We start from the raw sequence: 27,862 nt of genomic DNA, 5'->3' as shown, positions 1-27,862 counted from the left end.
GCACTTTACCGTGGTTGACGACGCCGAGCATTCGCCGTGAACCCCTCAATTGCCACACAAGGACACCACTCGCCGAGGTTAATGGGCAGGTTGCAATGCTTTATCAGGTACAAATCGTTTTACCCGCACCGTGATCGGCAATTCCCTGGCATCTTCGGCTTCTTATTTTCCGTACGAAGATAACAAGTACCGATGGCCAACCAACACCCCGGTCACCTTCCCGCAATGGCATGGCCTCTGGCTAGACGTAGCGTTCAATTGGACAAACCCCAACGTTCTTGATGATCATCACACACTTATCAATGGGAGTACCGGTAGGGAGGAATATGCCAATGTCTTCACGCAGTCCCTTCTGTCCTGGGGCTGTATATGCGTCATAGACAACAATCTACGAAAACGGACCGCCCGCTAAAACTCAATGTTCTTAAGGCATTCGGTATAGCCACCTACCTAACTGATAATGCTTTGAGTTCACCTCCTTCGCAGATTCGACCCAGCCTTCAAAATGGCTTCCAACGAGAAAATGGACGTCGAGAAAGCCCCTAGCCCTGGCGACAGCCAGCCCGAGGTGCTGGTCGGTGAGGTCAGAGACATCCACAACGCCGACGCCGCCCTCGACTTTCTACGAAACGGAGGCGATGTTAGCTTAATGACTTCTGAGGATGAGCGCAGACTCAAACGCAAAATTGACTGGCGTATCGTGCCCCTCATGTTCGCCTGCTACATTCTTCAATACCTCGACAAGACTTTGATCAACTACGCGAACGTCATGGGCTTGCAGAAAGACACGAACATAACAGGTGACCAATACTCACAGCTGGCCATGATATTTTACGTAAGCTACTTGGCGTTCGAATTTCCCCACGCTTGGGGCATGCAGAGGTTTCCAACCGCGAAGTACATTGGAATCATGGTTTGCCTGTGGGGCGCGGTATTGGCATCCACTTCAGCTTGTCATAACTGGGCTGGACTAGTTGTGACGAGAGTCCTGCTGGGTGTCTTTGAAAGCGCTGTTGCACCTTCACTGATTGTGATTACGACCATGGTAAGAGCTTCACATCGCGTTGAGACTAATAAGTAGACTGACAGTATGCCCTAGTGGTACAAACGACAGGAACAACCTCCCCGCATGGGCATTTGGTATCTCGGCACAGGAGGCGGTACCATCGTCGGTTCTCTGATCTCCTTCGGCTTCCAGCACTATTCTAGCACTGGGTTTACTTCCTGGCAGATCATGTTCCTCATATGCGGCTTGATCACTATTGCCATTGGTGTCACAGTAATCCTAGTTCTCCCCGATAACCCCATGAGCGCCCAATTTCTCTCGCAAGAAGAAAAGGTTTGGGCCATTGAGCGTCTGCGGGGAAATCAAACAGGCGTTGAAAACAAACACTTCAAGTGGCCGCAGTTCATCGAGTGCTTCACTGATCCACAAACTTACCTGCTGGCACTCATTACAATTGCTTCGAGCGTACCCAATGGCGCTGTATCATCGTTTCAGGCTACTATCATCAAGGGATTCGGATACACTTCCAAAGAGACAGCACTGTTATCTATACCGTCGGGTGCTGTTAGTATTGTTTCGATTCTAGCTGCGACAAACATGGCAGGCCGTTTCAACCAGCGAGCTCTCAACGTTGTCTGTCTTCTTGTCCCTGGGGTCATCGGTGCAGCCCTAATGGCATTCCTTCCCGACAACAACAAGGCAGGGAAACTCATCGGCAACTACATGACGAACTGCATTGGCGCGACACTTCCTCTCTTGTATTCTTTGGTTGGCGCCAATTATGCCGGGCACACGAAAAAGGTAAGCGTCCATAGGACCCTATTCTGAACCAATGTTAACGCCATGTAGGTTACAATGAATGCTACCTTGCTCATTTGCTTCTGTGTTGGAAACATTATTGGCCCCCTAACCTTTACAGCCGAATCTGCCCCTGCCTATATTCCTGCAAAGACGGCGATTATTGTCACATGCGCCTTGGCCATGATTTTCACCTTGATGCTAAGGTCTTACTACATCTGGGAGAACAGGCGACGCGAGAGACTTGTTGAAAATCGGGAACTTGGGCATTTGAAGGATATTGAGTTCAGTGACATGACCGACCGCTTGAACAAGGAGTTTAGATATACACTATAAGGAGTACAAAGTTTCTCGAGAAAGGTGAACTTATCATCATTAGCTTAAATAATAAACGTCCATATTAAGCGCAGTGAACTTGCTTCATAACAAGGTGAAATATGATCGTCGCAACTGAAAGGTTGCCCACAGAATTCTAGGCACTGAACAGCTCTCTGGCAACCTTGGTATAATAAATTTTGATTTAAGATATCGAATAACCTTCTCCGCTTCGGGTTAGTCTCCTCTATGAAGCCAGCTTTCTTCTGTCAAAACTATTCAGCAGGTTATATACGGCCGCTATAACTCTAATCAACCTAGACAATTCTTGCTTGCAGTCACTCCATGGTAGCACACACTCGGTCGTATAATGTACCCCGTACACCCAGCCACATATCGATCTACGCCTGATACCCCTACTATTCCTGAATTGGTGTGTCGTTGCATTTGGTTGCATTTCGCCACATTGATGGATCATCCTTACCGTCCTTTCTCGTTGGGTGGAGCAACAATGATTGTGGCGGGTATTTCTTCGTCGCCTGTGGCCTTGTTGCGCGGGTTTCTCTTGAATAGTCCGCCAATCCGACTGAATACTCTCGCGAGGAACAATTACACAACAACAAACGGCTTGCCAACGAAGCGCGCTATCTTTTGGAACCAGATGTCGGGGAATATGCGAACCAAAACACCCCAGGGAAGGGACATGAAAGCGACCACAATGGAAATGGCCCACTGGGTGCCGTTAAGACCACCTTCCTTGATTTCAAAGACGCGACCGCCTATGAATATGATTCCGACCTGCAAGCCAACCATCAGAATGTTGATGAAGATGAAGAACTTGTTGCGGTGGATGCCCTCCAGGACATTGAATTTATTGTCCAGTCGTCTGTTATTAAATTCATTGAAGATCTGCATCCACACGAATGTGTTGAAGATAATAGTGTCGAGTTGAAGCATTTGATCCTCGTTGTTTCTGTCATAACTTAGTATCTCAGGACCCGCGAAATAGAGCGTGATCGTAATGATGAGTTGGAATATCGCTTGTCCGATGATCATTTTCCACATCTAAGAGCAAGTCGTCAATCGAATCGTCTGTGCTTTGACGGAAAACACGACTTACGTTAATGGTGATCAGAGGAGCATCTTTCCGTTGAGGTGGTCGGTCGAGTATCTTCTCGGTTGGGGGATCCGTCGCCAGGGCAAGTGCCGCAAATGTGTCCATAATGAGGTTGACCCAGAGCAACTGAACTGCTTTCAGCACAGGTTCCATATAAGGGTCGTACATAGCGGTGATGAAAGCCAACAGAACCGCAGTGATGTTAACGGTGATTTGGAACTGGATTGGTATAGTGGTCAGTACTACATTGCCTGAGAAATACCGACTGAGATAGTCTAGACGGCTGAGGCTGGGCCATTTGCGGCTCAACAGCATGAACTCACCTGAAGAAATTTCTGCACTGCATCATTTACCGCGCGACCCCATTTGAGTGCAGTCACAATGGAAGCAAAGTTATCATCCATCAAGACGATAGCGGATGCTTCTTTCGCAACTTCCGTGCCGGAGATTCCCATAGAAAAGCCAACATCTGCTGCCTTCAGAGCCGGAGCATCGTTCGTACCATCTCCGGTAACTGCAACTGTCTCGCCTAGTGCCTTCAATCTTGTGACAAGAATCCGTTTGTCTTCGGGCGATGAACGAGCCAACACCTGTAGCTTGGGGAGAATTGTGTTCATATCGTCCTCCGAAAGTTTGCGGAAACTTGGCCCCTCCATGATCACCCCTTGAGATCCTGTAAAAATGCCACACTCTGTCGCAATGGCCTGAGCAGTTACACTGTTGTCGCCCGTAACCATTCGGACTGTAACACCAGCATGCTGTGCCTTTCGCACTGCTTCGGGAACACCAGAGCGGACAGGATCTTGAATTCCAACGATTCCAATAAAGACAAGGTTGGAGGCACCAAGTAGCGATTCAAGCTTCACATGTCCATCTTCTGTTGGCATGTTCGCGGGAGGCCATTGATGGAAGTCTTTGTAAACCAGGCCGATGGTGCGAAGGGATCGTCGGGCATAGTGGTTGATAGTCGCATCCAAAGACTCTCGCTCCGCCGAGGCCAGAGGCTCCTCAATCAAGGTCTCAAGGTCAGCCTTGGATGAACAGTAACTAAGCAAGATTTCAGAGGCGCCCTTGACCAAAAGGCGATAACCTTTGGAGGTATCGCGATGTTTAATGACCGCCGCCATGCATTTCCTTCCAGAGTCGAATGGAAGCATCTGCACAATCTGCTCATTGGCGCGGGCTTCGGTAAGAGACTGTAGCCCTAGATGATCCTTTGCTAATTGAAGGAGGGCAGTTTCAGTCTTTGATCCGATGAAAGTCGATTTTCCGTCTTCCTGGCCTTCAAAGGCTGTTGAGTTTACAGCAACAGATTGAACAATGAGTTCCTTGGTTGCTTGGGGTATAGTTGCAGCCCACGCAGATACGTGAGGAGGGGACCCGGCAGTCTTCTCGTTTTGAGACTCAGAATGGGCGAAAGCTGTGAAACTACTTGTAGAAAATGTACCGGCAACGACGGTCATCTTATTAGTTGTCTGGCTCTCATTAGCTTCTGATCAATTGCGAGGGACGTTTGATTTGGGTCAATCTCACCAATGTTCCTGTCTTATCAGAACAAATTGTTGTTGCATTACCCATGGTCTCACAAGCTCGAAGCACACGAACCAAGTTGTTCTCCTTTAGCAGCTTTGTGGTCGCGAATGCTAAAGCAAGAGTAACAGCCAGCGGCAACCCTTCAGGGACCGCCACAGCAATAATCGCAATAGCAACCACAAGCAAGTCCATGAAGGTCAAAGCTTTATCAGCAGGTAGTCTATCATCTCCAGGAAGACTGGCCACAAAGCGGAACAGCAAAATGAAGAACATCAAGGCAGATGCGCCTCCACCAAGCTTAGCGATGGCGATGGCAAGTCGTTCCAACTTCTTCTGGAGAGGTGTCGACTCGATATCGTAGCGTACTGACATCATGATCTTGCCAAAACTGCTGTAGACACCGACGGATGTGCAAACGTAGGTTCCCATGCCTGTGGTTGTTAGCGTATGACCCAATGATAGGAGTTCGAAAATTACATACCTTCGAGCACCTTGGAGCCAGAGATGATAAAAGGATCCATGCCATCTTGGTTACTGTGCTTCGATTCCAGCAACTTCATTACCTGATCACCGGCCGTTTTCTTGAGTACATCAGATTCTCCCGTCGCCGAGGATTCGTCACACTTGACTTCGTGACCCTCAATCAAGATACCGTCTGCAGGTACCATGTCGCCTGGTTCAAGGTGAAGCACGTCTCCCACAAGGATTTCGTTGACGTTGATCATAACTGATTTGCCTGATCGAATGACCTTGACCTGGCGATCGTCTTTCTTCGTGTTCAAACGGACAAAGGCTTTTTCCTTTTGCCAATCATTATGAGAGCCGACAAGGACGACGATAATGACTGCTCCGCAGATGGCCACGCCTTCGACCCAGTCGACAGACGCTGGCGCTCCTACGGGCTTTTCCACGCCGAGAGTTTCATACAATCCAAGTGCTAAGGAGATGACTCCAGCAACGGTCAAGAGAATAAGTACGGTCTCGTTGAATGCAATCCACATAAGCTTCCAAATTGACTTGGGTTTCTTTGGAGGAAGAATATTGCGTCCGCAAACCCTGGTTCGGTCGATAAATGGCGACGCGGAAGATGTAAGATGTCTTTCAGTGGAAGAAGAAGTTGGTTTGCCGTCGACTTGGTTTCCGACAGCATCATTGAAGCTGATGGTGGTCTTGACGCCTGTTTCGTCGACACTCAGACCGCTTCGCACATCCGTCTGAATTCCGCGGGCGATTCCCTGCAGGCCGCCGAGAGCACGGAATGCGGAAAGCGACTTGGGATTGAGCAGTTTGTTCAGCTGCCCAGGAGAAAAGGCAAAAGGGTTGTTATCGACACGAAAATCACTTTCCGTGCCTGGGTCTGGGTATAAGGCTGCATCTGCACTTTCGAGATCGAAGCTCGTAGCGGCAGTGCTTGGGACAGCCGTGGTTCCGGACGGCATGAGAAACGGGTTCATCCCGTCAGGAGCGATGGTGTCAGCATCGCTGGTGGCCCGCGAACGGGAATCCGCGTGTGTGGGGTTGGGGCTGAGGAAGTTGTCAGCCATCATGAACAAAAATCATGTAGGGTCTGGTAGAAATAGAGAAGGTGCTGTCGAGTTCGAGAGCAAGGCGAGCCGAAAGAGCGGCGCCCAGAGAATATGAGTACTCGTCCAGAGGGCAGCTTTCGCCGCCACTTACTCAGAGCTTGAGCATCTTGGCTCACCTCAATCGTAGCTCTCCACTTTGCGACAGAGCGACACAGAGCAAAATACTTCAACCCCCCGGTCAGAACAGCACTGCCACAATTCAACAGAGAATCACTGATAGCATCTGATAAGTCCGGATCGGGCAAATTGGGCCTGGGAACCGTCGTGACAAGCTTAACCTGACAGGCATTCTGCGGTGTGTGCGTGTGAGTGTGGAGAGATGACCCGCCGAAGCGTAGTCCGAGTCGACTTCGAAAACAAATGAACAGCACATGATGCAGGCTTGGCAGTTTAAGAGAAGGTCCATGACACTGTTAGTTGACGATCAAGGGGAGCTTGGGGTATGAAGCTCGTGGCAAACAGGAAGGAGGAAGCGAGGGAAGAGCAGACTAGTCGAGGAAGGGCAGAAATCCGAGCAAAGACAAGGGTAAAACGAGGGATTTTCGAGCAAAGAATAAGCGGAATGATGGTAGGATCACGCGAGTCTCTAAGAAACGGGAAGGTTTAGCCGTTTATGACAGGCTGGGAGTCTAGATGGCGCGGGATTTGCTTCTTTTTCCACACCGGAGACAGGTCAAGAGTCCAACAAGAAGAGGGGTTACTAATCCCGTTTGACGAAACGCAAGAAGCAAAGTTTGCCATCACATTGCCCAAAGCACATCAGGAACTTCAATGGCAGGTCAGGGGAGCACGTGTGCGGTCGATGCGACTTCGCCAAATCTTTCCCTGTCGCTACCGCTAATCACATCAATAAGCGGGGCGCAACTCCACCCCCAGTTGAGTGCTTCCAGCTTCTCATGGCCGCTCAACGGCCGTTGGGCGGACGTGAGCTCCTGTTTCTCCTCCGCGTTGTCCGTCGGCGCGCGCTTTGAATCGAGAGAGGGGGGGGGGGGGGTTTGTTGCAGAGCCGATGAGTTGTGTAGCAATTGCTTTCTTGGCTAAAAGCCATTGTTGGTGCGGAAACATATCATGTTCTGTTTATAATTCATCTCTGACGCCATCTTGAAGCAATTGTCGAGATAAGATGATGGAATTGGAAGACAACTTCTAACATGCACAGCCCAGCCAAGACCTTCACAGAGTCTGAAGCTCAAACCGAGGGCTGACCTACACTGAGCACGAGACCCGTCACGTTGAGCTGCAACCCCCTTTCATGCTGATCACACTTGCTACCGCATCGTAGCCTGAAGCCAAGCTTCCATATACTCCGTGATCGCATTGAGCCAAGGCATCGCCCCTCTAGCACCGTCTTTGACTAGATTGCAGAAGGTGTTGACCCAATGCTACACTGTCCTCGGCAGCTTCTGTACCCGATGCATGTAATCCTTGGAAAGCGGCCGGCAATTATTCGCGCGGAAAGACCACCATGTACCATTTTTGCGGCCCTGATATCGAAGTTCACAACATGAAGAAGCTAGGGCAATGCCTCAATGTAGGGGTTTTCTATTTCACATGATATTGTCAACCACTTCATAAGATCGTTTCTAGTAGTCCCTTGCACTCTTCATATGCTAGAGAAATAGTGGACATGGCGGTAATCAACAGAGGCATACGGCTTACGGGTCAGCATTCTATCCGCGACTTCGATATTTCGGCCACAGAGTGGCAATCTAACCACCATTTCAAGTCTGGCTGTGCACGGCAGGCCTCCTTCTCTCGATCCAGCACTGATAAGTTTCTAGTGAAGGGACTAGAGTCAGTTACACCATGGCAATCATAATCATTTGCGCAAATTCCTCGATGAAGAAGATTGTACCCACACTCCAAAGAAGAAGACATCTATGGTTTTCTTTTATGTTTAGTCTGATGTAGAGGCATTTGCTGTCGTGTCATTGTGTGAGCGAAATCTTCAGATCTGACTTCGAGGGGTGAGATGCTTTCAAATATCGAACGCCTTTGCGTGACGTTGTACTTCCAGCAACCTGTTTGTTCTGACCCTATGGTTATTGCGAAGGCTACTTTGTTACGAATGGGCTGAGAGAACGAGTTCTTACCACCAACTTATGGCTCTCGGGTTGTGTTTCTGCTCATAGAACCACCTATGGAACCAACTTTGGACATCTTGGTGGAGTTGGTGGAGTCTGCGAATTTGCTGCTGAAGGCGTTAACCAATGTGCAGTCACCTTGTCGTGCAGCTGGCTTCCGTCTCATTGGCTTGGCATTGATCAAGCTTGCGATACGCGTCCCGCAAATGGCGTTGCTGGAAGTCCTGCAAGCGGGGAATTCAGACGGGGGGCTCAGGGTCTGCTAGTGTTTGCACTTCTCTACTTGGGCAGTAAGCCTAATTAATGTCTTGTCGCCATTCTCGCTCACCACGATGGCATTATGCGCAGCTTGCAATCGTCTAGACTTTAGCGAACTCGTCGACGAAGAGAACAAGGTGCAAGATTTTGTGCTTCATAAACACATTGCCATCTCAAATATAACATCTCCTCGTGCGACCTATGTCGACTATTTTACACATTGATCGCGGAAAGGAGTACCAGAACGAGGATTACGAGCCTTGTGGTCTCTTCTCGGTCAAAGTTCGATGCGACCACCTCGGCCCTAGAGCCTACTGTTACTTCAGCTTCTATCCTGAAGAGGAAACACCACGCTTGAAGGGTGCGATAATCTTCAGACCTATCAAGTTGACCCAGAGAGCAAATCGGACTTTTGAACAACTGGGTCAAGTCCTGTGATACGAGTCACGATAGCTGCTATTCAGGCCCTAGCCCGCTGCCCACGAGGGTCATTGATGTCGGCCAAGACGGACAGAGAGAGCCGCGCCTTATCATCACTGGTGGAGAGACCGATCGCTACATGACTTTGAGCCACTGTTGGGGTTCGCATCCGGTAATCCGTACAACCACAGAGACGATTGGAGATCATCTTGAGGCACTACCGCTAGCGAAGTTACCCCCGACCTTGCGAGATGCGGTCCTAATCACAAAGTCGCTTGGCATCCAGTACCTTTGGATCGATTCGCTCTGCATCATTCAAAATTCGAAGGAAGATTGGGAATTGGAGAGCGTCAAGATGGGCACGATTTGTGCATCATCGTATCTAACAATCGCAGCTTCAGCATCCAAAGACTCCACTGGCGGCTGCTTCACACCCCGCGATACCTCTCATCATGTCAAGGTCAAATGCACTGTTCCAAGTCCAGGCGATTTACCACCGATATCAATCTTTGTACGACCTCGTCCCAGAGATTTCAGACACCTTCACATGAGCACTCTGCACAATCGTGTTTGGGTAACACAGCAACGCCTTCTTTCATCGAGGATGATCCACTATGACACGGATCAAGTTCTCTGGGAGTGCCAAGAAGCTCGATGTCAGAGGATGTAGTCCCCGTTGATGCTTTTGCTGTGCAGGAATTGGTATGGGATGAGCGCCTTCATATGCCATACCCCTTCGCTTAAGGCCGCCTATCCGCATCCGAGTTCGTTTGGGACTGGTATGATATGGTGTCAGCTTACAGCCGCCGAGGGATCCCCAAGTCATATGATAGGCTCCCCGCCCTCTCTGGTCTCATAAAAGTCATGGAGGGTTTGCACAGGACAATGAAACGTGGCGGGGCTGTGGAAAAGCCATTTGGCTTACAGCTTGCTGTGGAGACGGAGTGAACAGTGGCTACACGAACCGTCGGATGGCTACCGTGCCCCAAGCTGGAGTTGGGCGTCTTTAGAGGGTGAAGTCATCATGCCCGAAATTGCTAGCATGCTGTCCACAGGAAATGCGATGGAGATCATGGTTGACATCATTGATGTTCAGACGACACCACTTGGCCTTGACCCGCGAGGAATGCTGCAGTCTGGACATCTCAAGCTCAAAGGGAAACTGAAGACGGCGGACCCACGTATCGACCCTGAAACTCCAGGTTATCAGTTTACGACGTACAGGAAAGAACTGGTAATTGACTTTCTCAATCAAAACGGTGAAATGGTCGGCCTGGCTATATTGACAAAGACTATAGCGGCAATGGAAAGCCTTTGTACTATCTAAGGGCAGTTAGAAGAGAGATCGAGCCAAGTCGCTGGCATGGATTGCTTTTGGTGCCAACGAGGAGATCAACCAGTACCATCGCGTTGGATTCTGCCATACCGAAGAATTTCCAAGCAGGGATTGGTTCTCGGATGCTAGCGAGGAGAGCATCATGATAGTCTAAGTCAAGGTGCGACAGGGTCAACACGTTTGGCAAGAATATCCTCAAGGGTGTGAGACCATCACGGTCTGTTCCATATTCAGACTAATTTATTGCCTATAAAGAAGTTCAAGTACCATGTGTACCACTAGTAACTGCATAGATCATTGTCCCAAACTCGTCGAGGTCCTCTAGCCATGCATCAACCCTACTTCGCCTTCTGTTGATTGCCTCTTCGTCCAAGTCTTCTGCCATCGACCACAGTTCCTCTATGCGCAGGCCCCCCTCCGGCCACTCTTCCAAATGAATTTTGTACTTGATCTGCCACTCATCCCTGTTCTGTGATTCCCACAGAGACTTACTTGCCGGTGCAAGCAATCCACGTAACTCAGTGGCGAGATGCGTTGGAAGCCCATCATAGGTCAGTAAGGCACTGTCAAAAAGACACATGGTAAAGACGGTCCTCCGTTTCGCCTCAGCTACTATCCAAGACTCCCATGTGGGACAAGCGCTATTTAGTTCGGCCATGCAGACCAAGCCCTTTCTCGCGGCTGCGCATGCTAGTTCCTGTGTGTTCATCATGGCTTGCGAGAGGAAAGAAAAGTGTTCTCGTCCGAGTCGAAAGAAGATCACCAAGGAGTAGATTAGATGCGCTTGGAATGTTGCGAGAAGACCAATATCATCTGCCGTTGTGTGTTGGTCGAAAAGTGTCGTCATCTCACTCTGTAGTTTTTCGGCCGAAGCCAAAATACCCCCAGCGAATGTTTCGTCGCATGTTCGTATGACGGAAAGACACGCTGAGAGGGGTAGATTCGAATTGAGGTTCAGCTGAGACCAATGAATAAACGGCGGAACTTTGTGGCCGCGAATAGAAGAGTTGGCGTAGGATTTCAGGATTCTATGGATGAATGCTGATATACGAGGGGTGTAATCCTTGATCTTTTGGCCCGGCAAGGGAACAAAACTGTTCAGCCATCGGTTGGCGATGTCTTCAGCGTTAATGGAGCATGTAAGTTCGAGATGGGAAAAGTCCAGCTCATCTGCTCGGCAAGGACTAGATCCTGCAGGGATACTGCTGTTGGCAGGTAATACTTCGTGTCGATGTGGAGGAAAGAGGCATGATTTTTGTGTCCAAGGATATTCCGTCGACGCTGTTTTTAGTAGCTCAGAAGTAGGAGGAAACAAAAGAGCCTCTGAGGAGCCTAGCCTACAAAGGGCGTTATGTTGAGATTCTCGGAATTGAGCATTTACGTTCTTGTCCAAATTTCTCAGCAGCGCAGGGCCGCGTGTGATTGCGGAATCCCCTCCGTCGCGAAGCCCGGTGGCATCCGTCTCAGAAAGAAGAGTTGCCTGGTTCTGGGGATATATGCAAGTAAGGCCCCGCTCCTGGCACCGGGAACATGTCCCTGCTTTCCGGTCGCACTTGGTCTTGGAGGTGGCACATTGTTGGCAAGATTTCTGTCGAGAGCCTGAGTACCTTTTGGGCGCTGGCATCGACATTACGAAACAGACGATCCTTGAGCCGACGTAGCTAGCCGGTCACGCAACCCGGAGCTGTGCTAAAAGAGTTGAAGTTGCATCCAGCACACGATTCAGCATCAGGAGCAAAAGTCCCCGCAAGTCCAAGCGGAGGCGGGGAAGTTGGGGTTTTACGTAATTTAGACCCACCATTCTCGCAAACTGAAAAAGCGCTGACAAAAGTGCTATAGCAACACCATGTTGGTAGTGCTCTGGACGCGATTTGAAAATACTACCTGCAGGTCTCCTGAGGGGTCTCAAATTGCTCGCCCTACCAAAAGCTGTGTTGGTTCTGCATTGTCAAAGAGTATTCCAAGTGGAAGAAACCTGAACAGCAAGCTGACTTCCAGCTTGAGTGAGTCACGAAGGCAGATCTTTGGATGGAGAGTCGGTGCATGTCAGTGAATATTTGATTCTTTTGCCGGTTTAGGCCAATGCAACTCGAGCACTTGCGATTGGATAACGGTTGCAGGAACAAAAGCGAGGTGAAAGCAGCACCAAACAGAGCTTGGATTGACAGATAATTAATATTTGCCATTGAAACGATAATAAAGCTGGTATCTTGTCACCATAGTATATACTTTTTTTTCTACCACATCTTTTCCCAGGTTCTTCGGAGGATAGACATCTGAGCCAGTCTTTCTCTCTCCACCTCCTCAATACCGCCCTCCTCCCAGTGGCGACATTCGGCATCAACCTCGGCCTTTCCGCTAATAAGGTCGGCCTCCTTGGGTTGAACGAACTTGGTTCTCTTCAATACCTTCCAGGCCACAAATGTGAAGATGCCGAAGAAGACACCGAAATAGGAAGTGATGAATCCTCGCACGCTGAAGGGGTAGAAGTTATCGAAGCCGACAAAGATGAGGGCCAGAATGCCAAGGAGCAACGCCAGGCCGGGAAAGTACGGGGTCCATGGTGCAAGGTAGGGGAGCGTCTCGGGAGGGAAGTTTTGCGCGACGCGAGCGCGGTAGAAGCCCATGTAGGTGATGAGCATGAATGTGTAGGTCATGATCAGGGCGGTTGTGGTCAAGTCGACGAACCAGAAGAAGACCTCGACGGCGGAGTTGGAAGAGACAAGGAAGGTGATGCAAGAGATGGCGGTGACAACCAGCACACAGTAGATGGGAACACCAGCCGACGTGCACTTGAGCAGAAACCTTGGAGCCTGGCCGTCGCGAGCAAGACCGTAGAGAGTGCGGGAGGTGGAGTAGAGGTAGGCGTTACCGCAGGACCTTGAGAACTATTAGCATCATGCGTGGTTTATTTACTCATGGAAGGTATAACTTACCATCCAGAAAGTAAGATGAAGGCGTTGATGATGTCGGGAAGAGCCTTGATGTGAAGGTTCTTGATGCCAACAACCCAAGGGGAAGCACCAGCACCGGGCTCGCCATTCTCAATGGCGCCCAGGAGGCCCGGGTCACGTGAGCTGCAGATGATACCGACGCACAGAACGCCGACAACATAGAAGCCGACAAGACGGTAGAAGATGAGCTTGGCAACACGGGGAATGGTGCGGCGGGGGTTCTGGATCTCACCAGCGGCAAGAGCGATCATGTCAGGGCCAGCAATGGTGAAAGCGGCGTAAATGACGACCTTCCAGAATCCCAAGAACCGCCCAGTCGAGCCATCCGTGAAGTAGGCGTGGATATGGTTACCATTACCCCAGTTCCGGAAGCCGTACGCATCGTTCAAAGGGTTTCCACCAGACATTGTGATCAAAGTGATGAGACACAAAGCGACGAGTAAAACAACCTTTGTTGAGGCCATGATGAACTCCGATTCTCCATAGTACTTGACAGCGATCAAGTTCACGGCAACACATGAGACCATGGCAATAGCAATCCAGGCGGCAGGGTTGATATCAGCGTTCCAGTACTGTATCACGGTAGATACGGCGCTGTATTCTGTACAGACAAGCATGAGACCGGCGAAGAAATAGGTCCATCCCATGGCGAAGCCGAGGGCGGGGTCAACAAAGCGGGAGGCGAGTTCGAAGATGGTGCCGCGGATCGGCAGGTAGGCGCACATTTCGGCAACGGACAGGTTGAGCGGCCAGATAAAAAGGAGACCCCAGAAGGTGTAGCCGAGGACGAGCGAGAGAGGGCCGGCTTTGGAGAGGACACCACCAATACCAACCTTCATAGTCGTTAGCTTTCAGTTTGTTCTACCACACGTCGAGCTCGGGAAAGAGCGACTTACCCAGAGACCGGTACCGATGGAACCTCCAATGGCCATAAGCTGGACATGCCTAGGGCTGAGACCACGCTGCGTCTCACCGTACTGCTGAGCGACGGCTGCCCCAGTCCCGGACATGACCTGACCGAGCTTGTTACTGTTGGTGCTGTCGGCCCGGCTGAGGCCGACAGTTTTTTCTTCCGCTCCGGTTGCCATGATGGCTGTCTTGTGTTGGCTTCGTGATATGTTTTGGCTGTTGATCCGAGGCCTGACTGTCGAAATCGTTCAGGCAAGGTTGACTGAGCGAGGTCGGCAAATATCACTAAAGAAAACGCCGATCAGACCGAATGGGATACGACTCAAGAACAATGAGCCAAATTGAGTGTACGAGCGAGGGACAGCAACAGTTCTATATAGGTGATTTCGTTCCTGTCCGACCCTGGTCCCGACGCTACCTTGCGTCCGGCCCCCCTTCTCTTCCCAGGTTAGCATACCAACCTTCATCTGACGTCTCCCGGTTCCTGGGAGAAACAAATCAGTATTACCACTACGCATGCGACTTACTCGGGGTATGATAGACATGGTAGAAGAAGAACGGGCCCCATTGACACTAACAGAACGCCCCGCAGAGATAAGCAAAGGGCCGGGGAACGGAGTGGGTGGCAGCTGGTTGGGGCGATCAAAGGGTGGTTGCGGGGGGCAATCCCTGCTGGGTTAACGTCAGAGCGGACGATACCGACGATAACGGAGCGAAGGTGCTTGTTGTCGCGGCATCAACCCAACGAACTTGCTCCTTTCCCACGTTTTGTCGCCCAAGGCCCACTAACGATGCATAGATATCCGATTCCGCAGGGCGTGAGGGCCCCTTTGACGTGATCGTGCGGCAACTGTTAGGCAATGGCCCAAGAATCACCTCAAGCTTTGGGGTAAGAGGAAGAGGAAGCGAATGGGTGCCGACGATAGCCACTGATCCGAAAGAGGAGACCGCAGGATACAGAGACCGGGGTCAGAAAATCCCCGGTAGACGTCCATTGGGCGGCCCACGCATCAAGCATTAGCTGAGACTCTTTTGCTGCCCTCTCAGCTGCCAATCGCGCCTCGAGCTGAAGTGCCTCAAGCTCAATTCGTTTCTCACAGTCAAGCCTTTCAGTCGTCACTGTAGACAGCCAGTAACAGCCATCCTTCTTCCGACGTCTTGGCAATGGGTCAAGAATCATCCGACGTCGGATTTATTGATTGGCGAAAGCCTCGACTCTTCCATAGTCTGATAGATGTCAAGCTGGTGGTTGGCTGGACGGGCCCTTGGCAAACGAACGAAAGGCGAAGATTTGGGGCTTAGTTCCTATTACTGCCGACGATTGACCGCGTGCTTTTCCAGCGGCCATGCCGAAAGGGTGTCTCTCCCTTAGGACTGCGGCAAGCAAGCTTGCTTAGCTTACTTTGGGTTGGCGTACCCATGCTCCGTATGGTAAGGGGTGGGGGTGATTTGCGGCGGCATCGCAGGAGAAGCTGCACAGAAAGCGGGTAGAACCCCGACCAGCCCGCCCAGCGCGGTCTGGCGTCGTCCAAACCACGATCAGAGAATGTAGTGACTGACTCGCTGGCCGCAGACTGTTGTAGAGCGCGGGCGCAGTGGCTGTCAAACCAGAGAGATTCGCAACTTCGCGAACCCCTTGAGTCCTGGACAATCTAAAGCAACTGTCTTGGCACAACTTCAGCGAGGACTCTAGCCCTCCTTAGGACGGGACCGATAGGACATCGGATGACGGTGGAGTGAGTTTCAGACACTAACGTGCCCCATTCTATCATCCGGGGAAATCACTATCACCGCGCGAACCCTCTTTTTGAACGCGTTTTATTACGTACTTTTAGTTGTGTTAAATGGGGCAATGCACCCAAAGATAGGATCCAGACCGAGAGGGGCGCGCTTGACCGGTCAATCAATCGGTGGAAAGGAAGATAGTGACAGACAGGAATGCCGGTTGTGAAATATATAATCTGCACCGAGAGCAAAAACGCGGGGGAGCAACGCGCGTGCATCCATGGAGGCTTCGAGATGCAGGCTCATGGGATTCCGTAGCGGTTGAGAAGCAATTAGATGCATCGCGTTCAAGGCCTGGCCTGTTGGAGATGATTCAAAACTAACAGTGAATTGGGAGGAGAGTATGTGTAGTACAGACGCCTGCTTATATCTCCCTCCTTCGTCTCAAGGGCGCATTTTACACAGAAGACCACAGACGTGGCTTTAGATTGCGCTGCCGGTTCTTCAAGCTTGAGACGTGGCCTAGCGGAGGGCAGGCCCGGTCCCAAGTACTCGGAGTCAACCCACATTGGGCGGCTGACCGGGAACGTGTCCCGGTCCTCTCTTGGCGTGAACCGGTTACGGTCCCGGCCGCCGAATTAGAACACCGCGCAGCTCAATTCACTATTCAAATCCTTGACTTGTTGAATTCGACGATTGATCAATGTCACGAAATCTCCACGAGTCTCATTGACGAAACCGAAAAATCAAACAAATCGAATATGGTAAAAACTAAGGAAGCACTGTGCCTCCAAGGCGGATCCTGCCAAGTACACTGATGTAAAATGAATATTTCAGAGTTTCGTCTATCGACTATACAGCCTTCTTCGGCGTCCACCACATGTACGGATATGCAAGCAAGACTTGTCCTGGTCGTATATGCCTCGATTCTGGACTTCTCCATCTCCACGCGTAATACTTGCTATCCAGCGTCACGTTGAAGGGGCGTCATTCCCATCTTCCCTTTCTCTCACCGTACTCATCTCCCATCGACGGGTTGCCTGATTGCAGGGTATCATGCTAAGAAAAATCGCAATCTAGACTTCCGCCGCAGTGACCGTGACTGTAATGATCTCTTGGTCCTTCCCCTTGGAGTTCACAGTCTCAACGACGGTCCCTGGCTCTTCCTCTTCCCCCTCCACTCCTCTATCCGACGAGTCTGCTTGTCGCCGGCTGCCGCGCCGCCATCGCCCCTTCAACCAACGCCGTCAGCTCTTATTTCCGTTCACCAGCGTCTTGGGTGTCCCTGCCGCGGCACGAGGCGTGCGGTCGCCGCTGCTCCGCGTGCCGCTGGACGGAATGTAGAAGTCGTAGCGGCTTGGGAAGAGAATAATGTTAGCCAACCGCAAGAGTTCGGTTTCCGCCTCGGTCTTTGTCTTGTTTCTAATACCCTCCTCGTCGTCGACGTCCATGGCGTCTATGTGCTTCGGCGATATACCGGCCGGCTCGACATCATAAGGGGCCAGCCCCATAGCGCGCAGACCATCGACTCCACCGTACTCCTCGACCTCTTGGGCACCGGGACGGTCTTGGTGTGAAGCTTCGCTGCCCAGTCCACCGAGAGTGTCAAAGTCCGGTCCCGGCTGGCCGGTCTGGAAAGCCTTTCTTTGACGGGCGAGGAAAAGCGCATTCGTCTGCGTCAAGGGGCAGACAGGAGTGTAAGTCAAAAGAGAGAGCTCGTTCGACTCGTTCTGCAATGACCGAGGGACGCCAAGTCTGGTGCCACCCGTGATTATCGAGTAAGCTTGATCACAGTGCCAAATGACATAGTCGCCGGCCTGCAAGCTAGGCAGAGAGACCAAACTCCTGCGCAAGTGCAGATGCGGGTGCCAGCGTTCAGTGAGACGCTGGGCATGGCCCGGGACGGCGCCATGGATGATAGTGTTGGGTTCCGGGTCAAGTGCCCAGTTCGAGGCATCTAGATACGCAGCCCACTGGTCCGCCTTACCACCATCCGGTTGCTCCGGCGGCCCACGCTTTGGCGAGAAGAAAGGCCGGAGAAGGAAGTACGCCGCCACCAGCTTGGGCGACGGCAACACGCGTACCATGCCTTGCTCGACCTTGGTGAGGGCTAGGATGCCCTGGAACATGCGAAACACACTGCAGGCACCCGCGCCGTTGTACAAATCGGTTGTAGCACCGACTCGGCCGGCCGGGTCCCACGGGTCGTACGACTCCCAGTCGCCGCGGAAGACTGCCTCGTAGGTGCCACCACGGCCGTAGCCGTCCGGCTCCCATCGTTCCAGACTGCCGCTATCAATCTGTGCAATGACTGTCGAAGAGGCGCTGGCGCTTATTGAGTCGGCGGCCGAATTGCCGTTCTGCTGACCAACGGCTCCAAGCTTGTCATTGTGGATGCGTAGACGATCCGCGTAACTCACCGGGGCGCGGGTGATGTGCAAGTCATCCGTTGACTCCCAAAACGACATGGCAAACTTTTGCGCGCGCAGCATGTTGGGATGGGCGCGTGCACGCACTTGAACCGGTGTCCAGAAGAGATCAATGCAAGTCGGGTCATGCAGCGCGGGCGGCTTGAACTCGCGGTTCTTGTCGAGATATTCGCGTGTTTCCTGGACCCAGTTCTGGGCATCGTTAGGCGAGACAACGCCGCGGATGACAGCGACGCCGTATCGTCTCAGTCTGTGCGCAAATGCCTCAACGCGAACAGGGTCATTGATGTCGTTGAAGTTGATGGACGGGATGAGCTCCGACCCTCGGTTCTGTATATCGGCGATCTCGGTCCTGAGAGCGTCGAGCAGGCGGCGCCAGGATGCCTCGACGGCGGCCTCGTGACCGGCGATGAGCCGCTTTTTGACGCCGGCAAAACGAGAGGGCAACGGGATAGGTTCGGCCCCGTAGAAAGAGACGACGGGGGGCTCCATGCTTTTGGGAAAGACCTTGCGGCTTGCAGCGGCTGCAGCGGCGGCCACTGCAGCAGGAGTCGAAGTGGACGATCGGGTCGTCGCGGCGGAGGTTGCAGCTGTGTCGGCCGCAGTTGAAGGGGGAGAAGTGAGGAGAGTAGAGGTTGGGGAGACGGAGGTGGCCCGGGAGGCTGCGGCAGACGACGGCGGGGTCGTCTTAATTATTCTGGATGAAGTCCTGCGTCTACCACCGACACTCCCACCACTTCCACTGCTGCTGCTTGACCCTGTGCGTGTACCTGACCCGAGCCCCCTGCGAATTCTTCTCCCCAGGGACTTGACGGAAGGTGGTGCAGCGGTAGCTGGTGTCGTGCTGCTCGAGCTCGCGTTGCTACTGGCTGCCTCGGTCAGGATCGCTGTGTCTCCGGCATCTCCAACTTTCCCAACCCCAACTTCTCCTCCTCCATCTCCATCTCCTTCTTTTCCACCCTCCCCATTTGCGGGGGGCGCCTCAGTGGGGCCAGCGGCCCAGCGGGCCAAGATCATCCGAGCTGCCGTCGTCTAGAGATCAAGGGTGCGCGTGCCCAGTAGCGTGAGAGTGCGTAAGCAGTGTCAGTTTGTGTATTGCATGCAATACACTCACGCTGATACACGCCTATGCGAGGATGCTGCAGCCGGTTGACAAGCTATCTGTTGATACTGGCCACCTGTGAATGTGCGTCGAGAGTGAGTCCCCCACCCGCTGCCGCGAGTCGTCTGTTATTGCTGCTGATGTTGCTCGTTGCACGTTGAATCTTTCCACAGTCAAGTCGGTTTGGAGAAAGGATCGGTCCGTCGCTTCCAGCCGAAAATCACAACTTCCGCTAAGGGACTGATGTACTGATAAGCCGGTCTTTTGAAAGGGGGGTTTGAGAGGGGTTGACGGGTCAAGTGCTCGGTAAACTTGCGCTGTCCCGCCGCGTCAGATGGAGTGTCGAACCCGGCTGGCGGAGGTAGCTCTCTTCTAATGGTCGGTCCAATCGTAACCCCGGGCCCAGCGACGCGAGCAATCGCAATGCGCAAATCAGTTTCTGGCAATCTTCTTTTATATCTCCTGGGATATCTCGTGATGGCTCGAACGCACTGCAACCCCGGCAGGTTTCCAACGGCGGGTATACCAAAGTGATGGAAAGGCCAGTCCTGCCAGCTTATTGAACCATGAAATACCCCGGACTGAGGGCGGGCGACGGCGCAGGAACACGACAGATCTAGCCTGGTCTCCCTCGGGAGCTTCTTTGACAGCAGTTCCAAATCGAGTGAAGAATGCTACCTCGTGACCTTCCCAAAGGGGGTGACTAAATGGCGACGGATGAAGAATGCCGAATTGAGCTGGTGGCCTCTGTCGTAGTATGTTGTACTTCTTGTTGAGAAGGGAATGTCAATCGTGAGTGAGTGTGTCGATGTGGTGTCTGAGCTGGATTCTGCAAAATCCCCTGGAAGTCTCTCAAACCCAAAGCAACGCACCCGTGTGCGTACTCTCGGGGCATCACGAAGTCTTTATCATGAAGGCGTGGCCGCAACAAGACGCAGGATGTGCCCACAATTTCGCTGGGTAGCGTCAGGGTGGCCACAGGAACACACACAATCTGCACAGGAGGCAGGGCCGACAGCCTGGGCCGGCCGCTCCTGGACTGGGGTGTCTGCGACGAGATAGATTGCCTCCTATCGCACCGTGGCAGTCCTTCCGGATGAAAAGAGGATAGCAGAGGACGGCCGACACGGGCGACACGGGCAGATTGGGCGGACCTGGCTCCATCACTATCTCCGTCTGCGCTGCCCGCCGGGCCGCCAACCCGCGCCGCGGCTAATATGCGGATTATCGTTCTGCGCGCGGACTGGTCAGAACCTGGAACTTGTTCTCCAGCGTCTTCGGCCAGAGAGGCCGGTAACTCCTGCACCCACATCCCTGTCATGGCTAGCCGTTGTGAATGGCTGTCACTGGGCTCTATTCCCCTCATATGTCCAATCAAAGCAGTGGAATTTCGTGTGTGCACCATGAACGGAAAAGTACAAGCCTCACGTGGATGCAGAAGACAAGCCCCATGCGAAGCAGCCCTTAGGCCGTGCAATGGGAAACCTGGGCGACGAGCCGTTGAGACTTGGGACTCGATGGCCCGGCTAGGTACTCAGTCGGCGGCTTTCGCTTGTCCTCTCTGGAGGCATTTCTTCCCTCCATTTCCACTGGCTAATCATCGGAAGCCTCTCCGTCGCCATCCAGGACCAGGATCTAGACGCTGCCCTTCGGCGTGCATTGCGCCGCCGTGCCAAGAGGGTGATGGGGCGCCGTTGCCCATGCCTGAATCACGCCTTCGAGAGAGTTGTGTGCTAGTAACAACCCCGTTACGGAATCTACAGCATGTGACGGAATGTCACCGTAGGGTACAATCTGAAAACCCTTTCCAGCTTTCCTCACGATGTCTCTCGCTTGATTAAGGTCAAACCTCGGTGTTGTTTGGGCAGTGTGCTTTCTAGGATGTAAACATGACTGGGCGGAGATTATATTTCAGACAGACCCGAAGAGCTTCTGAAAACCCATATAGCTCTCGAGAACCACTGCTCGCAACGTAGTAGTGGGCGCTTGATCGAATCACATAGTGGTTGTGAGTGAGGAGCATTAAGCTAAGATGACGACGCTCGAGGACTACAATTTGCATCTGTTTGAGGTGACAGAGTTTGGTACAATGGCGTAAGCACTTGAAGCAGCACAGCGTGACAACAACAACAACAACAACAACAACAACAACAGCGAAAGCGAGCTGCTGCAAGCTGCAACCTGATTGTGGCGATGACCTCCGACGGCGTATCTTCTTTGACATAGAGACAGGCTAAAGGCCTCGAATAGACGGGTGTAGGTTGCTGCTTTTCAAGATTGCGAGATCGAGATTTGGCTTTGGCCCCTGGCTTCAATGCCCGTGTTTCGTGCGCCCTCACATACCAATTGTTCGTGGCTGGCTGTCTTCTTGGAGATGACCTGACCACGTCAATCCCGCGAAAAGACTCCGGAGGCCTAGCTGAATATGGCCCCAAGGAAGAAGACCGGCCCAATCCCAAAGGGGGGATGGCACAGGCTCCGTCTACCCGCGAAAACCCCCCGTCCGCCAATGCGGGGGCACTTCTTCCATCCGACCTTGCGGGCAGCGTCTCCCGTCTGCCGTCTCGTGTGGGTTGGACTGGGCTAGACTTGGCCCTCATAAGGCGGTACGTTACTTTGGTCATGTAAGGTTGTTGCCGATCAAAGTATCCAAAAGAAGATGTTCAAACTCTCGGAACAGATTGTTCAATACCATACACCGTCCGCAAGTGTTTGCAAATGATAGAGCCAGCAACGAACGATTCGTTCTGAAACCCAACGGTTCTCTATGCTCGGCCGAAGCATCCGATAGTCACCATCTCATAACTTATTGCAGCCATTCATAACCCTCTACAAGCTCGACCTTCGAGTAAGCGAACATGGATTCAAGCGGTGCATGAGATGGTAGTCCTCAGACGGGTCGTATCGCCGACCATCCTGGACAAGGGCCGCTCGGGAGCATGAGTGCAGTAAGAGGTTAGTTGGAGCTCTTGCTGTCTATGCAGGAAACCGCGTGATTTTCTTGTTTTTTCTCACATCTATTGTTTTCCGGCATGGTTCTCTCGCAGTAGCCCCGTCTACTCTGCAAGAAAGCTGATGAATCAGCGGCTTGGACGAAACATTGATTGCTGCATGCAGCATTGCCGACATGGGCAAAGGGCACGGATGGTGCCGACAGGCCGATCCCAAACACATTCGTCCGGCGCCGAGATAAGTCAGGGGAGTCTTCATCTTATTTTCTTCGTACGCTGCACTCTTACTTTTTACCCTGCAAATAATGTAGCATCAGGGACGACCCTACGGCGCCGAACTTGTCAATAAGCTTCCGCTTGAAACTGTTTTGACGAGTCGCCTACCTAAGCCTGGGGACCCCACCCCCATTGGCCTCAGCTTGCCGCTATCCGTGTGCTGCTCTCTCCTAGACTCCATGCACGAACCTCTGTGCGATCAGTCACCAGGGTAGTTTTGCCTGTCCAACGTACTATGTACCAACGGGTCTCGCTCGTTCATCAGCAAAAACTTTGCAATTGCATTTCCCCAGTTACAAGTCCTTGCGATGGAGAAACTGTCCATTATCCCTACCGGGAACAGCCCGTCTCCGCCACTACACCATCTTCATTCCGACTTCGATACAAGATTGCGCCCGCCAGGCACATTCAAATGAAGACGAGCAGCTGCAGCCGCCCAGAGGCCTTGGCGCTGGTTTCAGATGGCGGATAGCCAGACAGTGATAGATCATCAGTCAACTTGGAGCTTGCTTGAGGGTACCTTTCTTGGCCCTGTTCTATCATTCGAATAAACTTTATAAAATTTCCCAACTCGTCAGTCGATTGTCGCAGTAACGACCGAACATGCCGTCGACTGTTGCTTTCCTCCTAACTTTATTGCACTGCTATAATGTCGCCCGGCATGTCTTCTCTTGACGCACTACATGTCAACAAGGCTCACAGCTGTTCATAAGGGACCTGGTCCTCCGGATCCGACATCTTGGCTTTGTTTTTGACTCCAACGGGTTGTTCTGACAGCATATCGGCCATCTTTAATTTGACATTTCGAATGTTGCAATAGCCGCGTCCACTCCTTCGACCTCACTCTGTCCCTATCGTTTCCTGTCTTCTATTCTCGGACACGATGAGTCGTGCTGGCAGCCGTACCGGGGATCGTCCGGTCTCAGCCGAAATTTCTGGCAGCATCTACTTGATCACGTCCGATGGCAAGACGCTCAAACTGCCCATGCCAAGCAACTCCCCATACGATCCTTTGAATTGGAGCTTGCCGAAGCGTCTTATTGCCATGGGTGTTCTCATACTGTACTCGATCGTTTCCATGATGGAGACCCAAGCCACCAGCCTCATGTATCGCTCTCTTTCCGCCGAATTCAATGGCAAGGTAAGGTTTACCCTAGCAATGTTCGTCGGTAGTCGAATAGCGGCTTAACTTTCTCAAGCAAACCGACATGTTCCCACTGAACATCCTCGTCTCGATGCCGAGTACGCTATCTCTCGGACTCGGGGCTTTCCTCTGGATTCCCTTGTCGGTAGCCGTTGGAAGACGGCCGGTCTTCCTGCTTGCTTCGTGCTTCCTGACCCTCGCTACTGTTTTGGCGGCGAATGCTTCGGGTTTCTACCAACTTCTAGCAGCTTTGAGCTTGCAAGGTTTCTCGGCAGGACTGAGCCTAAGTGCTGTACGTGATGGAGTTCTCGAAGACCCTTTGCCTAGTGGAAAGACTACAACTAATACAAATCATAGTCGTTACTGATTGTCATCGATCTTACGTTCATTGATGAGCGCCCCAACGCACTCGGAATGTTCTGGAGTATTGGATGTGCTGGTGGCCTCTTGTCTTTGCCCAGTGTTACGGCTCTGGCCACCCCTGGATGGAGAGGATTCTACACTGCATGGATCGTCCCCTGCTTGGCAGTTTTCGTATGCGCCTTTTTCTTCCTCCCCGAGACATACTTCGTCAGACCGGCTGTTGCTTTCGACGGCCGCATTCTCGTGCAAGGTGGATCGGAGAAGATCCAGATGTACGACGACTGGGAACAGACGCCTGGTGGCAAGGCACCCGGTGCAGCGCAACCAGAACCTACCCCCGAGACACTCTGGCAAGGAATGGTTCGACGATGGGGGATTCGAAAGCGCGGTGCAGGCTTTAAAGAGATGTGGACCTGCTACGTCCAAACGATGCTCTGCGCATGCAATCCTCTGGTCTTTTGGGTTGCGATTCTCAATGCCCTCAACTTTGGGACCATGCTCTTCATTGGCGAGACCTATGCTGTTGTCATGTCCCAGCCGCCATACAACCTTCCCGAACGTGTCATTTCCATGGTCAACCCTGTCTCCGCTATCGGCTCCCTGCTTGCCTGGCCTGTGTCGACCATACTGATATCGCGAGTTGCTCGTCGTCTGACACTCCGCAACGGCGGCATCCGGGACGCAGAACACTACCTTATTGCCTTTCTTCCTGCCGTCCTCTCTGGTGTAGGAAGCGTCTTCTTGTACGGGTTGACCGTCCACTATAAATGGAGTTTCATTTGGATGTTCGTATCGTATCTCATCAACGCCTTCAGTGCGGCAGCCTACGGCATTGCCTCGACGCTCTGGGTCACTGAGGCGTTCCCCCGCTGGGCAGCACCCGCCATGGTCATTATTGGAGGAGCAGGGTACATGCTGAGCTTCGCGGCGAGCTATGCCGTCACACCATGGCTCAAGTCGCAGGGCTATATGGGCGCCAATTTCGAGCTCGGCGCAATTTTGCTGATCGTGGGAGGCATTGCTGTACCACTTGCGTTCTGGGGGAAGAGTTTGCGACAGTATATCGACGGCAGGTGGGGATTATCGGAAGCTGGAGCTTTGCGACCACAGTAGTCGTAACGAACAGCGTTTCCTTGTAATATGTGCGCTCAAGTATGTGTTCATGATCAATAGGTACATTACAGCACCGCTGGATGCCCACCGCCTATCTCTTTTGTTTCCGCAGCTGGTCAGCGAGCAAGACCAATCCATAAATAATAATCATAGCTTCATAAGGTCTCCTAGAAGAACGTCAATGCCAAAAGTGATCTTACGTATGCTTCGAGACAGTGCTCGACCTTAGACCATTCCCAGGTCTTTATCTGGCGCCGTATGATGATCAGCCGTCGAGAGCAATCCAATCGGCGTCCACTCTTTGCCAAGAAGATTTCTTGCCATGTTGAGATAGGCATCAGATCTGATGCGCGATGTCAACGCAGGTGGGTGGGTCTGCCGATCGAAGGTATGGGATGCAAACGAGTCTCGGTTGTCCCGGGCTTTTCTCCCCGGGCAATTCTCGGTGTGGGTTTCGGTCACCAGTGGCCCGATACCGGAAACAACATGGTCGGAATCGGTAGCGTGGTGACTTTGCGAACAATGCAAGATTAAGGGTTCCGCCTCATTCGCCGATGGCTCACTGTTGTCAATGTCTTGAGACGCCTGTCGCTGAAGGGACCCAGCGCTGTCACAGGCGACTTTTTCCATCTCGAGATCATGGCTGAAGGTTTCTCCAGAGCAGTAGTTTCCAAAGAGAGACCTAATGCTAATGCTGCCGCTGAGCCATTCGGCAACATTGACCGTACAAGGCCAGACATCTTTTGGCCGAAACACTTGAACCAAGTGGCATAACTCTTGACCCGACGAATGTCGAGAGTATGGGAATGTGATTACTGTCGGCAAATTTTCAGTCGAATCGTTCGCGGAAATGGCCACCCCTTCGTCGACACATTGTTTTCTCTGGCCAATCGTCTGAAAGGCATCCAAGATGGCGGCCTCATTCTTCTCCCTAAAAGACGTGATGTCAATGTCCAACGACATATTTCGACCGCTGTTGGCACCACTCTCCAGGAACGCGAAAAGTTTAGACTTTGAGTCCGCGGAGATATCCGTTGTTTCGTTGATCAATTTCAACACCGCGCTCATGTCTTCCGCCGACAAGGGATCGAGTTCCGCATCGCGTTCCAGGTCATCCCCACCCCCGCCAACGCCGACCTCAGCGATATCTGCGCCACTTTGAAGGTGCGCTACGACTGGCTGTATAGATACGACCCTTGAATTCCTAACAACACTACAGAAGTTGCCTCTTTCACAGCTGTGAAGACGAACATGCTGATCTCGGGTGAGACAACCCGGGTGAGGCGTATTTCCACATACGTAGCCGGCCAGGGCAGGGGCTTCAGGGCATAGATGAATTGACGAACCGAAGCGGCCGTCGGATGTCTTCCCGGTCAAGGAAGAGAACATGCGCATCTTGTAATCGTCGACATGAATACGGGACTTCAAAGCCTTGGATAAGGCGATCCAGACCTGTTCATATCCGTAGGTCCATGCTTGGATGTGGAAAATGGTGTCATTAGGGTACAAGGCCACCTTCTGGAGCAACTCTGCAATTCCCTCGGCTTTTGTTTGGAACGGTACGTCCTTGATGAAGGAGGTGTCGAGGTAGATCTTATCGAGAACCTTAAGGCCAAAGGTGTACTCGATGACTGCTGGGTTTCTGGCGATTGAGTTGACGAACCAAGGTTCGCTCCGGACGTCGCCAGTGTAAAGAATGGCGTGATGTAAGTCCTCTATGAGGAACATAACAGCCCCAGGGCAGTGGTTCGCGTCGAACAGGGTGACTTGGATGTGGCTGCCCGGTGCAAGCTCCAAAGTGGTGGGTGTCTCCAAGGGCAGCGTCTTGAGGAGATTCTTCAGATGCTTGTATGTCTGCACACGTGCCTCGAGGATACCTTTGGCGTGGTTGATGCGACAGGGGTAGCGCTCGAGACGGAGGAGCATCTCCCGTGTGGCTGCGGAACAGTAGACAAAGGGAGAGCGGGGGGACTCCAGCCCAGCGAGGTGGTCGCTGTGAATATGACTTAGAAAGCATGCGAGTGGTGGACGAAGACCAGCATGACTCCGAAAGAAGTCAACTGTGATGAGTTAGCGGTGTGGCAAAGAAGAGAGATTGCATGCTGAGCTGGAATGTCACGAAGCAAACACGCGGATGGTGAGTGCACGCCCGTGATGTCCCTTCCAGGGTTCGGCAGCTCACTTCGGATGTCAGGAAACTCTGCGACAAGTCCGTTGAATGTCGACATGACGGCGGCTTTTCATGATAGAGAGGGAAGATTTCTGTGGGAAAGAGTACGCAATCGTTCGACGGGGAGGTCGAGGCTGTTGAAGGTGATAATGTGAATTCACTGAAAGGAAAAGGAGTACCCATGCGCAAAAGCACCCTCCGTTGTCCCAAATTGTTAACCATCAGGTGCCAGGTGCTGGCGGCTGGACTAGAGGTGACAAGGCGACGGGCGGA

General features: G+C 52.3%; 6 protein-coding genes across 6 annotated transcripts; 3 read left to right on the top strand and 3 right to left on the bottom strand.

The window, feature by feature from the left end:
- Positions 1-505: 505 nt before the first annotated feature.
- On the top strand, positions 506-2,140 carry ColSpa_11196 (thiamine repressible genes regulatory protein thi1; the record flags this gene model as incomplete). The annotated part of the gene is made up of 3 exons (XM_049277408.1): positions 506-1,045; positions 1,100-1,807; positions 1,856-2,140. The coding sequence occupies 3 exons, from the start codon at positions 506-508 to the stop codon at positions 2,138-2,140; spliced, it is 1,533 nt and encodes a 510-aa protein (XP_049133365.1).
- An 8,001-nt stretch (positions 2,141-10,141) lies between these two features.
- On the top strand, positions 10,142-10,444 carry ColSpa_11195 (uncharacterized protein; the record flags this gene model as incomplete). Its single annotated transcript, XM_049277407.1, has 1 exon — positions 10,142-10,444. One exon carries the CDS (start codon positions 10,142-10,144, stop codon positions 10,442-10,444), a length of 303 nt encoding a protein of 100 aa, XP_049133364.1.
- A 2,246-nt stretch (positions 10,445-12,690) lies between these two features.
- ColSpa_11194 (putative prolyl 4-hydroxylase 7) lies at positions 12,691-14,495 on the bottom strand (the record flags this gene model as incomplete). Its single annotated transcript, XM_049277406.1, has 3 exons — positions 12,691-13,333; positions 13,390-14,240; positions 14,304-14,495. The coding sequence occupies 3 exons, from the start codon at positions 14,493-14,495 to the stop codon at positions 12,691-12,693; spliced, it is 1,686 nt and encodes a 561-aa protein (XP_049133363.1).
- A 2,793-nt stretch (positions 14,496-17,288) lies between these two features.
- On the bottom strand, positions 17,289-18,962 carry ColSpa_11193 (uncharacterized protein; the record flags this gene model as incomplete). Its single annotated transcript, XM_049277405.1, has 1 exon — positions 17,289-18,962. The coding sequence occupies one exon, from the start codon at positions 18,960-18,962 to the stop codon at positions 17,289-17,291; it is 1,674 nt and encodes a 557-aa protein (XP_049133362.1).
- A 4,720-nt stretch (positions 18,963-23,682) lies between these two features.
- On the top strand, positions 23,683-25,419 carry ColSpa_11192 (putative MFS-type transporter; the record flags this gene model as incomplete). Its single annotated transcript, XM_049277404.1, has 3 exons — positions 23,683-23,940; positions 23,999-24,235; positions 24,301-25,419. 3 exons carry the CDS (start codon positions 23,683-23,685, stop codon positions 25,417-25,419), a joined length of 1,614 nt encoding a protein of 537 aa, XP_049133361.1.
- A 1,231-nt stretch (positions 25,420-26,650) lies between these two features.
- ColSpa_11191 (protein artemis) lies at positions 26,651-27,647 on the bottom strand (the record flags this gene model as incomplete). The annotated part of the gene is made up of 3 exons (XM_049277403.1): positions 26,651-26,656; positions 26,719-27,356; positions 27,548-27,647. 3 exons carry the CDS (start codon positions 27,645-27,647, stop codon positions 26,651-26,653), a joined length of 744 nt encoding a protein of 247 aa, XP_049133360.1.
- Positions 27,648-27,862: the final 215 nt, after the last annotated feature.

This window comes from Colletotrichum spaethianum (assembly GCF_022836535.1).
Source record: "Colletotrichum spaethianum MAFF 239500 DNA, contig43, whole genome shotgun sequence".
NCBI lineage: Eukaryota > Fungi > Ascomycota > Sordariomycetes > Glomerellales > Glomerellaceae > Colletotrichum > Colletotrichum spaethianum.
This window is presented reverse-complemented; position numbering and strand designations above follow the sequence as displayed.